The 13,359-nt window shown below is 39.2% G+C and overlaps 1 protein-coding gene across 2 annotated transcripts in view; it reads right to left on the bottom strand.

Moving 5' to 3' along the window:
* Positions 1-13,133, bottom strand: part of WDFY4 (WDFY family member 4) — a 111,485-nt gene extending 98,352 nt beyond the window's left edge. For both annotated transcript variants that reach the window (XM_015866825.3, XM_032445416.2), the window contains exons 1-9: positions 13,000-13,133; positions 11,244-11,289; positions 8,741-9,002; positions 4,847-4,961; positions 4,174-4,277; positions 2,707-2,844; positions 1,943-2,132; positions 881-1,070; positions 160-320 (exon numbers count right to left, since the gene is read on the bottom strand). In XM_015866825.3, coding sequence (XP_015722311.2) covers positions 160-320; positions 881-1,070; positions 1,943-2,132; positions 2,707-2,844; positions 4,174-4,277; positions 4,847-4,961; positions 8,741-9,001 — 1,159 coding nt within the window. In that variant the 5' untranslated portion in view covers position 9,002; positions 11,244-11,289; positions 13,000-13,133. The remainder of the gene's footprint in view (positions 1-159; positions 321-880; positions 1,071-1,942; positions 2,133-2,706; positions 2,845-4,173; positions 4,278-4,846; positions 4,962-8,740; positions 9,003-11,243; positions 11,290-12,999) is intronic.
* Between the last annotated feature and the right edge of the window lie 226 nt (positions 13,134-13,359).

The following is a 13,359-nucleotide window of genomic DNA, read 5'->3' as shown; positions in this document are numbered from 1 at the left end:
TACAGCTGACAAACAGTTCATTTTGGTGTAGGTAACATTCAGGTTTCTGTAATGTTAAGCGCATAGATCAGTGGATGCTATTTCATACACCATCTAGAGACAAGCAGCAAACAGTTTTGTTTTACGACCCACCTACATTGCCACATATATATACTGTACCAGAAGACCGCGTCCATTCATAATCAAACTGAGGTAATTGTGGATGTATAATATTGCCTGAAACCTTCAGTTCAGTTTTCCCACAGGTTGTAAGGCAAGTCAGCATATCCAGAATCTCATTCAGATAGGAATCTCCTTCATTTTGCTGCAGCCCCTCACATCTGGCAACAAAAGTTGGGACAGTCATATATTCATGCCTTAGTAACACAAACTTTTTTGGATAAATCACTCAGGCACTGAACACACATTTTCCTCTCCTCATTTATTTTGTCACCTTTTTGCTTTATTTAGTCATCCTAGAAACAGTAACTTCACACCTTGGTGGATTTTTGTTTATTTTCTGCACAGCAAGATCTTCTTTCTTTCCCTAGCTGATTGTATTCCTGAATTAAGAGTCCACCCTAACTGAAACAAGTGTCCTAGATCTCTTCTAATGCTAGTAATTGATGAATAACCTTTGTCATGTGTTCAGCAAGTCCCTACCCGACTTATGGACTAACTGCTTCTCTTGAAACCATAACAAAAATTAACTGTATCAGAAATTGTAAACTGCTTCCCCTCCTAAAATAGCAATGAAAAAAAATCCATCAGAGCCTTTGTTATTGGTTTTACACCCACACAGAATTACATATGTAACTAACATTTAAGAACAGACCGCCATGCATTCTGAAAATGAAGTACTACCACCTCCTAGAAACCCACAGAACATCTCTATACTTACCTAAGTAAAACTTTTAGCAGGAGTTGGTAGCCATCATTACTTTCAAACTCTGTTAATAAAGCTGATGATACAGGATAGGAGTCTTTCACAAAGCACAAGACAATACTAACAGCTTGACATGCATCACAAGCAGGTAGCGTATCAGCCAATTTGAAGAGATTCTGAACAGCTATTTTAATGCAGTCCACAGCTGTGGGGCAGAAAAAAAATCAGCTGTTTAAGAATGATAGTCAAATAAGTCCAAAGTTATTGATAAAAATGGAACAACAAACAAGTTTGTAAAGTTTTCCTAATAAAATAGAAGACACTAAGCTCTTGCCAGAAAGAAGGAAAACATTAAGCTTACCTGCAAGCTAAATGCAGAACATGTCTGTTCTTAAAGCACACATACATTTCTTTACTTCACCTAGGGAAGCTCACTCTGAAGAACATAAACACGTAGCCCACCCACCCAAATTCATATTCTTTGAATTCAGCTGCCTCAGTAGAAGACAAGTGGGAAGCAGACATATTTGACACGTATTAAGTCAGTCACATTCTGTGCAGAACTCACAAATGAATTTTCTGCTTAATGATGCATATGCATTGAGCTGTATGCAGTTTGCTCTGAGCAAAGACTACTCTTTCTTGTCTAATCTAATGGACAGTTCTTCCAGGATAGCTTCCAAACTACTAAACCATTCAATACTTGAAACTATTATTCCTCAATCTCTTAATTTAGAAAGTTGACAAGCCTCATACACTGAGTCACATTACTTAAAAATAAAAATAAAAATAAAACCAAACCATAATACATCTTGTGCTAGTCTACATTAGTGAGACAGACCCTTGCCAGAAGTTTTTTTTATGCGTACATAGGAAAAATCCTCAGTTTCCAGATGTTTGTAAGCACTAAATAACATTCTTGCCCAGAAAATCAAAAGCCTGTACTTTGCAGTTGACTGAGTACCAAATTTTATTTCTACCACATAGAAGCAAAAAACTACACAGGAGACTGGTTTCTTGAGAATTAATTCTCAGGGAAACCACAAGGAAAGGAGGAGCCAAATCACAAAACCATACCTTGTAAGTACAAGATGCTGTTTTTGGTCTGAGCCTTTGAAATTGTTCGTAGCACACGGCCTGTGGGTACTTTCCATGGATGGCTACACTGGTCCCAGAGGGAAGCAGCTGCAATAATTAATGACTGAAGCTTATCAGCTGCCAGAAGTTCCTCTACACCTTGTTCCTCTCTGTACATGTTAAGCATTATCTGGAAAGAAAAAAAAAAAACAACAGCTGGAATAAACACCCTTATAAATGCTTGAGAAATGAAGGCCAGCACTAACCCACAGTCATACACAAGCACCGAAAAACAAAACAGCACAAAATTCTGAACAGGTCATGCATAGCTTACAGGGAGACCACAGCACCATAGTATCGAAGCCCTCCCAAGCATCTGAACAACAGTACTGTGAAATGAGAACTGAGTTTTGTGAACCAGGTCTGAGAAACAAAAAAAAAACTAAACCACTGGTTGTTCCATCCATCAGCAGTTTTGGAGAAGTTAAGCAGGGGATGAATAGGGAAATTAAAAAATTAAGAAACAGAACACCACAGTTCTTATACAGGTACCAGAAGGTACAATGACAACTTCTAGTAGGATATTCTGGAGTTTTCCCCAGTTTTGTTACTTTTTTATTAAACAAGAAATTACTGTATAATCTCAAATTATTCAATAATTTTCCATCCCTTCTTTGGTCATTTGAATTACCACCAGCTCCAGTCCCAAACCTGCATGAATATATAGGTACTCAGGCGAAGTAGCTCCTAGAACGGTATCTCACCTCAATAAGCATCTCCTGAGTTTCATCTTCGTTTGTCTCACCATCACTGTTTTTTTCCAGAGGAAAAGTAAAGAAAAGGTACAGGCACTGCAATAGAGCTGCTGGAAGGCCCGATCCAATGATGTTCCACATTGTTCTCTATGTTAGGAAAATAAAAGTTATCCCCTTCTGTTACCAGCTGTGCTTTCCTCATTCCTACACACTATGAGTACCCATGAAAGCTTAATCAGCTACTTGAGAATTTTATTCTTAAGAAAGATCATCGCAATCATACCACAGCTCTACAGACTTGCTTAGGAGAACACGCTGATCGTGCATAGCTGTTCCCAAGACTTCCCACCCCAGCTGTATTACAGCTTTAACACATACCATACTCTGTGTAAGGGGATCTGCAGTTGATAAAGCATGCAATCTACACACTAGCAGCTAAAATAATAGTATGATCTATCTGGGACAGGGTTTCCTTTATCATTAGTTCAAAGGAGATACCCTGTATCTATAGGAGCCTAAAAGGACAGCTGTATGAATTCTTCATTCCATCCTTGACTCAGCATAGAGGCAGTTTAGCTATAATTCCTTTATTTTTGTAACTTACCAAATAACTGTACAAACAGTTCTTATTACCCCTTTTATAAATTTAAGGCACTGTTTCTCTGCAGTATTTCTCAGCATTTAGTTTCTTTCTACTTCCACTAACGACTCTGCACAACTTAGAGAAGTGGCATCCCAGGGTGCCCATTTGGCATGCAATAATCAAAATAAAAATCAGCAGCAAACTAAAGGAAAGAGCAGGGTTTGTGATAGGAAGTTTTGTGAGAGTCTATACTTAAAAAAAAAAAAAAAAAAGCAACATTTTATATTTGAAAAGAACAAATCTCATTAGAAACTTCCCACTGTGTCTAACTATAGAGCTCCTTTTGTGACATAGACTAAGCCTACTAAAATAATTCATCTGAATAAGGAGACAAACTGCACAGCTCAATATGAGGGCAGACATACCCTTCACACCCCCCCACCATGCTGTAGTGCTGATAGCAGTCTTCATCAAGAGCAGCTGTACAGACAGACACACTCTAAAGTGCTTGAAAATGACAATCTAACCACTATGTTATCAGACAAACAGATCCTTACTAGTTATCTGCCTGCTACATAAGTTGAAGCAAAAGAAAAGTTAAGGATCAGAGGAACACTAGAGAAAACAGGTACCTTTCTTGTTTTGCCCATCAGGCATCTGAAAACACAGAGCACTTCTTTTAGAAAAGCCTCAACTATAAACCACGTCATGTGTTCTCTTTGGCTGTGTACCTGAGGCATGCTGATGTACAAAGCTTCAGGAATAACACAAACATAAGCTCTATACATTTCACTGCTGGGGCAAAAAAAAAAACCCCAAAAACAAACAAACAAACAAACAAAAAAACCAAACAAAGCAACAACAAAATAATCACCAGTAGTGATTTCTCTTACCAAGTCAGCCCGTGAGAGCAGATATACTGATTTCAGGAGCAAATGGCCATCTTCTACTTCCCCTTTCTTTTGTAGTAAATGCTCCAAACCCAGCCGAGCTTCCTCTGTTAGTACAAAAACACTGAACTTTTAATTCCTTAATGAAAGGTGAAAACATTGCACTGATCTTTTAAGTAATCTGACAAATTATATAAAATTGTATTAGCAAGAGTCCAATGAGGTGGATGAAAATACATTAAACAGTTTTGATCCAACATCAGGCTCAGGCTGGTTTATGTAAAGTGCTTTTCATAAAGTGATGAGCTTCACTGCAAATACCATCTCAGTTGATTTGGTTGGCCAGCTGGCTGGTGCAAAGAGTGCACAACAGCCACAAGGAAAGCCATGTAGGGCTAGCAGAATTTTTTCCATTAAAGAAAGCTCTTTGGAATATTAAGTGTAGCCTACTCTTTTACTTCACAGCAAGTTCCAAAATAAGGTCAGCATGGCATACAAAGCCAGATCTTCAGCGCAGTCATACAAAACCAATGCTAGCTGACACCTACTAGAAGATCTGGCTTCCTACACCTAGCATTTTCTGTCTTTTTTCTTTCCTTTCATTAAGTGTACCACACAGCATAGAAGACAGGCAGATGACAGCAAACTCCCAGTGGATGTGCTACAGGATCATTACCTGCAGATTTGCCATTGAGCGTCCTCTTAATCTCCTTTGTCAGAAGCTTGGAAACCTCACTGGCTAGCAGCTGAATGCTGGGGAATACAATTACTCCAGCAGACTCTTCCCAGGCCTGAAATCCAAGTTTGAAAAACAGTTAAAATGTTTCTGATAGAGCATGTCTTTGATGGATTGCAAAGTACCAATAAATACACATGAAACTGACATTCCCCAGTAAGTTTCCAGTGTTGTTTGTCAAATGCTTCTGAATGGACTGGTAGTGTTGATGCACTACAAATACAGGAGTCTACCTGGAACTAATATTTGAATCCTGTAATACATCTGCCAGACAGTATTTACTTAATTTTCCTCAATGGACACAATCATAACTGTGTAAATGTCTGTCATGCCCCTGTGCCAATAATTATTTGTATCAAAAAGCATGCTAGAGCTTTTCCAAGTTGTTTGTTCCTCCTTGTTCTGCTTAGGGCAGACTGCAGAAAAGCTGTTTCATTCCTACACAAAGCAAACTGTAAACAGAGAACAACTCAGGCAATAAGGCAAGCACTTTCATTTCACTTCATTAGAGTTTCACTTAATTGTCTTCTCTGAACATGCCTCTTTTTGAGAGGCTACATGAGAGTGAAATGCAGCTGCACAGTGATCCTGGTAATTAATTTTAAACAAACCAAGAACATTATGCTACTTACAGATCAGGCCACTAGCATTCCAATTTAATTCTATGGGTGATCATCCTGTGAGTCAGACACTAATCCCTAAAATATGGTCTCCTCAAAAAACGTATTAGTCTTTGAACATATAAAGATCTGTATCTTGAAGAAAATCAACCCAACTCCATTCCAGAGTGTCTGCCCCCAGAAGAAAATGAAGTAACGTGATGTCAACCTAATCTGTTCTCTCTTCCTCTTAAGCCAGGCTGTTTTGTAGACGTCTAAGATTCTGCCACAAGCTCCTTGTCTGCTCTTACCATCTGTCCTTCCTACTCACAGACTGGAGGAACAAGCAGAAAAGTACAAATTCCCAACTGTTTTACAGAGCATTACGTTAGAATTGCCTATGCTGAACAACAAACTGTTTCAGTGTTAAGGAGGATGACATTTCCCTCTGAAGTTTGAGCAAAGCTTAATGGAGAAATGCTAAGCTGAAAGCCATCCACGTATTAGAACATTCTAATGCTTTCTGAGGCACCAGGAGGGAAGATGCAAAGGTCATATTAAAATGCCTCCCAGCCTACTCCTAGATAGCTGACATTTTTCTCTTTTCCTTCTGCTTGAAGGAGTGCTGGTGGCTAATGAGCCTCCATATCTCAGTCGGCTCCTAGTTAGCGCCCTCCCTCTACACCCAGTAAAATCCAAAGCTCTCAGAGGGTGATGTATTAGCACTTGCATGCTTCAGCAAGGAAAGGACAGATGAAAATCCTTAAAGGGGCACGAGGAGTAGTTAGCATAACTGAGAGCTTTATAACAGCTACAGCTTGAACAAAGATGGTCTTCCCAGGTCAAATCAGGGACTCAGCAGAAAGCAGGAAGCTCTTACGAGAAGGGAGTAAAGGTCATAAGGGAAAGGACATGATGAGGCATACATTTGGTCCTAAATGCCCACAAAGCATCTCCAAGCTCTTCTGATAAATTTAAGAAATGGGAAGGTAAAGAATCCCTCTCTTAGAGCACAAGAGATAAGTGTTCATTCTTAATACATTTTGTAACCATAATATCCTTTAGAATTTTAAAATAAATACTGTGTTTCAGCACATTTACAAATTCCTACAATTTGCAATACATTGTTTATGCTTAGGAAAGGGGGAGTGGGCAGTTTGAAGAGACTATTACAAAGGAAAGCTATCTTAATTGGGATCAATTTACATCTTGAAAGCATTAAGGATGCTTCCCACATAGCTTCAAGAGAAGGAAGGAAAGGAATTCTGAGAACGGCCCTAGGAAAAACAGAACATCCTAATACAAATGAAAAAGTTGCACCTCATTGTCTCAGAGATCTAGCAGTGCAATCTGCGGTAAGCTATTTAAAAAGTAGATCCATGAAATAAGACAGAAAACTTTTAAGTCAGGACTGATAATGTTACAGAGCACTATCTGAAGACTGAGAGGAAAACACTGACCCTTTTCAAGGCCATAATTCTGGGAGCTCAAAAAGCTGCAGTGAGCTCACAAGAGAGACAAGTCTGTCCATGCACTTGTAATGCCATATGCAGGGTGAGAGACTGAGATTCATTTTCAGAGGCAGGAGAGTGTATACAGATACACAGTACTACTGTCCAGATCCAGCTCTTGGTTCAGGAGGGACACAATTCTATGTAAACAAATTCAGATGATGAAGTTGTGAAAAGAGGAAGTGTTACTCATTATGCAAAACACATGTAGAACGATTCAGATTAAATGAAAAGGCCACTTCTGAGACTCAGGCAATGTACTCCCTGACTCTTCATACCCTTCAGTTCCTTTTGTCTGCACTACCCTGGATCCTGGCGAGCTTGCCTTCATATGTACGAGAGTAGCCCCTGCCAGATACTACCAGCAACTCAGTCTGCAGTGAATTGGTTTGCAACACACTGACACCAAAGGCTTACCTCATTCAGTTTAACTGACATGAGCCCCTGTAGCATTTTCAAAACTCTACACTGTATCAAGATTTGCAAGCTTCACAGGTTCATTCTTCACACAGCTAAGTGAAATACTCTCCACTATCTAGAAGTTATTTTCTTCCTTGCCACAACGGACAGCAAAGATTTCATAGGACTGAGCACAGTGATTTACCATCACACGTTTCAATACATTCTTTGTAGTAGCATCTCTTTTGTGTCTCACACCGCTCTCACATATACAGTTACCAAGTCTAAAAACATTTTTTCCTTATTTGCTCATTACTTTTTGGAAATCTGGCTCAGATACGGAGGTAATGGATAGGTCTGAGTTTGTTCACCTAAGAACACAGAAAGCACTTGAATACAGACATAATACGCCACCATTAAAATACAGTTTCAAGAAAATCAAGCTCTTGTTTTCTTTCTGAAAGGTTTATAAGATGAGAGTGCAAAATCTCAGACTCTACACCCATAAATATCATAGGTAATTAAGGAAAAAAATATATATATTTCTTTCTATACTACATGGTCACAAAACATTTAAGTTCAGGCCAGGTTTTCTGCCTCTCAGGATTATGCCATGCTATCATGCCACTGTACAGCTTGCTTCATTTCTCAAACTAATAAAATGAACCAATGAGGCTCCCATTCATTAAGGGGTTCTTCTAGGTTCACCTTTCAACATCACCACATTAGAAGTTGTTGGCTGATGAGAGATCTAAGGAACATGGCAGCGGAGCTTATTACCGGAAGCTTTCTACTTCAAAGCTCTTTTCTCACCCACAGTATGACCTTCCGCTTTTCATGCTGCAGTTTCCCTATCTGTAACAACACCTCTCAAGTACTAGAATTAGACATCAACCCCAAAATCCTGTCTTTCACACTGCACCCCTTCACTTTCCCTAGCTAGCTGCATACCACAGTCACATTTTCCCTAGACTGAAACTATGCCCAGCCTTCACTAAGTAAGAGAATAGTGGAGGCATACATGAGATAACCACTTCACAGGGTACGCACTTTGAAAGAGCATATTCCAGCAAGTTAGCCATTCACATAAACAAAGCCATGCTCCACTATATGCTTTTTTCATGCTAATATAGCAGGTTAGTTAGATGAGAGATGATCAAGACACTGTATCCTAAGGCTCTCAATGAAACAGAAGAGCCCACCTCCTAGCCAGAGATCATATGCTAATCAACTCTGTTGGCAGTTAAAGTGGTCACATAATACACAGAAGCAGATCTCAGTGTACATCTTTGGCATCTGCATCAAAGGCAATAAGGAGAACAAACCTTTAAGAAGAGGGGAAGAAAGTCCAGCAGCCTTCTCTGTTGTTCCTCCGCAATAAGAAATGGAGCCACCTGCTCATATTCTACAAACTGTTTGCCTAGAGCCTCCCACTGGAGAGTATGACTCTGGGGTAGTTTGTCCTTTTTGTGTGCAGGCTGTTCAGGCGCTTCTGATTTATTGACATCATCAGGGCTTTGATCTTGCTGTCCTGCTTCACAAGGTGAATCCTCCAGCTGCCACATGAGCTCAGCTGTTTTGTCCATGCTAAAATCAGAAATGAAGTTAAAGATATTTACAGTTTACATCATCCCATTCTATCCCACTGTCTTGAAAAACAAGACTGTTAGTCATAGTGATTCGAGTTTGTGTGTTCATAGGCATGGGAATGCTTGCAGCCACTGATTCTTTTTTACTTTTAGTAGGTAAGCATGCTGCTCCTGGACAATAACATTAACACCTTGCAATCATATAAATGAGCTATCTCCCAAGAGACACGGATTTTTTTTCCTACACAGTTCATATAGGCTTTAGCAGGACAAACTGATAAACCCAGGTAGGAAACCCAGATTCTACATACAACTTTGATACTGAGTCAGTCTTCATTTGCCCCATAGTCAAAGAAAAAATTTTAACTATTACCATAATCAGATCCACAACAGATTGGCACAAAAGATCCTGGTTATACATTTCATGAAGTATGAATGCTAATCACTGTGCACCACACTGTCTGCAGCAAGCCAACAGTCACACGAGACCTAAATTTGAATACAGATACTGATCCTTCAAACTACAGAGGATGGTAACTCTACTGTGGCTGATACTCAATCTTTCACTAGGAGATGGAGGGTTGTGAGATTTTCATCACTCTCCAACAGTGTCAGTCTGGAACTTCCTACCTCAACAACAGTTTGTGTTTCACTGCTGTTGTTTTCCTTAATTATCTGTGTCAGAACAACACATCATGCTTTTTCTACTCACAGGGCTGACTATGAAGAGTAAACAGGAAGACACTGCTCCTCATGACTGTGTGGGAGAAACATTTGTCATATGTTATACTTTGCCCTGGTACAGGATTTCAGCCCACTTGAGTCATCATGGTGCTGTACCATGTTCTGAAAATGCCTGGGTACTGCTCTACAGAGTCAATGAGAGCACAGCTCAGAGACAATTTTTCAAGGAGGCTGCAATCCCATCCCAAACTGCACCATCCTCCTACCTAATGGAAATATCTTGCCTTGGAAACTACTCTGCTAAGCTTAAATCAATGCTAAGTAAAAAGTAACCCAACTCTCATTCCCTAGATTCACCTTGATCATTTGTATAAGAAGATCAAATGCAGACATTTTACATATACTGAAATTGGGGCTGAGAGATAAAATGCAGTGTTTCTGGCTACATCACAAAGCCAACACTTGAGCAAGCAGTGACACTACATGAACAGAGCCAAAAATATTTACCAATTTCTTCCTCTTTCTATTCACAGGTTACTTTGCAAGCCCTTCCTCCTGGCTGCACAGCTAAGAAAAGAAATCAGTGCCACCCCTCTGCTCCCTGTGAGGAGGTAGGTCAGAGAAGAACCCTCAGAGGGTCTTTGTGCTGAACAAACCTAGGGAGTCAACAGATCCATCCAACTTAGTATTATCAATAAATTACACAGTGCAGATTTGAGATCTGTATTCAGATCATTTATTAAAACAAAAATTGGCCCTAAAATGGACTCATTGCAACTACTTAAGATATTAGCACTCTGAAATTGTTAATCTCAAGAAGTACATGAAAGCAAAATGGCAATTACAATTCACATATTTACTCCATCAGTTGAGACTAAAACTGACATTCTAAATTAGATGTCAGACACGTAATATACTATTAGTATGTTCTCTCCACTTGGATCTTCTGTTTTATGTATTCTTAATCCTAACAGTCCTTCAGTGGATCTACAGACCCATTCAGACTTTTAAGTCCTTTGCATTTTCTGTTGCTGATGGAGGATAATGAATCTCCTGGAGCTGTCTCCATATCCCAGGGCCTAGGAATAAAGCATCCTTAGAAACGAGGGCAAATTAGATATTTTGAGAAGGCCTAATCTGTTGACTTTCTACTACACTCCAATATTTGTCCTAATCCTCATTTTAAATTAAGGGGTCCTTTCAGTTTGGGTGAGTTGTAACTATCACAATTATAAAAAAAAAAGTGAGTCCAAATACTAATAATTTTAAAAAGCCATGAAAGTGAAAATATACAAAAGAAACCTAATGCTATCATTCAGAAAGTGGAGTCAGGTAACAAAGAGGAAGTGGAACTTATTCCTGTGTTTTCCCTTATGTTATACAAGAAGCCTGTGTGAAATCACACTGCAGTTTGCCTTTGTCTTTTCAGACTGATAGCATAAAAGAGAATAAGGGCTTCACCAAAGCTGGCAAAAGATGAGCAATGTTGATATAAGGACTGAACAAGCATTACTGTTTTTCAAAATACGTATTTCTAATTAAAAATTCTATTTACCTGAGATTTCGATGCCACCAGCAGTTTAAAGGATGATCTCATAATGCTACAAAAAAGGAACCACAAACTGATCAGCACCACAATCAAGACCTTTCCTTAAATACTTAAATCATTTGCTATCAGAGAAGGGTCTCACAGCAAGATGACTGACCAAGACACAATGAAGCCTGAAACCAAATTTCAGAGCATCTGCAAAGAAATAAAAAAGGAAATTTAAGAACTAGGACTGGTAACTGTTAGAATCACACAGCTCACAACACCCCAAAAATCCAGCAACAATATCTCTTTACCCATTTCCTCTCCTAGGCAGCCAAGATAGCTTGCTAATTGGACAATCATGCCAGTCAATATTCTGAAATATTTAAAATAAGAATTCCCCTACCTCCTCACAAAAAAGCTGCCCAAAGGTGTAATATCTAAGTTGTAGGAAATATTTCAATTCTTTAACAAACTGGCTTATCCCCCAAATTCCCTCTTTGTAACTCATACCATTCTGTCCTTACAGGTGCCTTAGAACCAGCGCAGTACAAGACTATCTACTATTTTATTTCTGCACCTCCTAATCACGCTTGTTCCTTCTACTGAGCTTGCACTGTACTGAATTTACAACTTTCAGTCCTAATTCTACTGATACTTGACATATTATTTCATGAGAAAAAACCAAAAGGCACACCAACAAGATTTATACCTTGATATTATCGCACTATTTACCTTCTCACCCTTACAAGGGTTGCAGAGGTCACTAACATGCAAGACTCAAGTTTCCTACCCATCATTTCCAGAGTCTTTTAACTGTAGATTATTTGAGAAAAGGATTTGCTCTTCATAACTTTTGGCACAGCACTTCATACAACAGAAGCCTAACCTGGTTGATGATTTGAACCAAGTTTTGTGGACAAAACACAAAATACAAACAAGTTTAAAAACACCTGTCAGCTTTGCATAGGTTGAATACTGTTCAAAGTTGCACTTCAGTAGGAAACAGTCCTCACTTTTTCAGCAGTAAATATAATTTCAGCTAGTTTCAAGAAAGTGTAACTATTACTGCCAAAGGAGTCCCCTTAATTTACACTAGAACATAATTTGTTCAAGCATATCAGTATCTTTGAGATATTCAAGTTGGACACACTTCTGAAGCACAACCTCTCAAAATCATTTCAGTCTCAAACACTTAAGAGCATTTACCTTTTAAGAGCATCTCCATGGAATTCAAAAACACATACAAAAATGTCTTAAACTGTCTCTCATGCATTCACTCTTCATTTCTTCCCCTCCCTCCCCTCCCCCCTTTAAAAAGTCTTGCCTAGATATCTTATGTGGGAACAGTTTCTTCTCTGACTTGTATATGTCCCTGATGAAGCCAAGAGAGAAGCAGCTCAGGTATCAGGAACACCTGCTTTTGAGATGTTGTCCTTCCCACAACACAAGGGTAAAGAGAGTAATTCTCATTAGTCACAGGCAGAATAGTGGTACAAACTCAAAGGAACTAGACAATGGCAACTGCATATATCTCAAAACAGTAGCTCATTATAAGGACCAAATCTAATGAGTTTCCACTATCAGCAGCAAAAGAAATATTGTTAACATTACTAGAACAAAAAATACAAGCAAACAGCTCTGATTTTTCTTTCAACTTCTGCTGCTTTTGCCGCTAGAAAATGATTCTGCAAAAATAAACCAGTTGCAAACCACACTGCAGATCCTTTCAACAGTTAAACCTGTTCATTTTGCTTTTACAGAAATCCGCACGACATACCTGTGCTCCTAGATCCAGCAGCTCCTCTTACAGTCAACATGGACATCCAGATAAAGAGAGCTTTATTGCTTCTGTCCAATTAGGCACCTTGGTGCATGCAGTAGCTCTCACTCTGTTCTTTGAACTTTCCACTGTGAATCACTTGATGAGCTGCTGCACTTATTTCCTGAGGAAAGCAGAAGTGAAGAAGAGCAAATGAACCACATGCTCAGGACCTACCAAGCTCCCAAAACAACTTAATTGAGCTGAAATATGAACCTGCCAGGCATTGCATCCCCCTGCCTAGATTGAGAGCAACCAGGAATTTTTCCTGAAAACCATACTCACAAAGTAAAGCACGTGATGAGTGTTACTTTTGTT

This window comes from Coturnix japonica, chromosome 8 (assembly GCF_054131305.1).
Source record: "Coturnix japonica strain WE chromosome 8, WE-NBRP24, whole genome shotgun sequence".
NCBI classification, from domain to species: Eukaryota; Metazoa; Chordata; class Aves; order Galliformes; family Phasianidae; genus Coturnix; species Coturnix japonica.
This window is presented reverse-complemented; position numbering and strand designations above follow the sequence as displayed.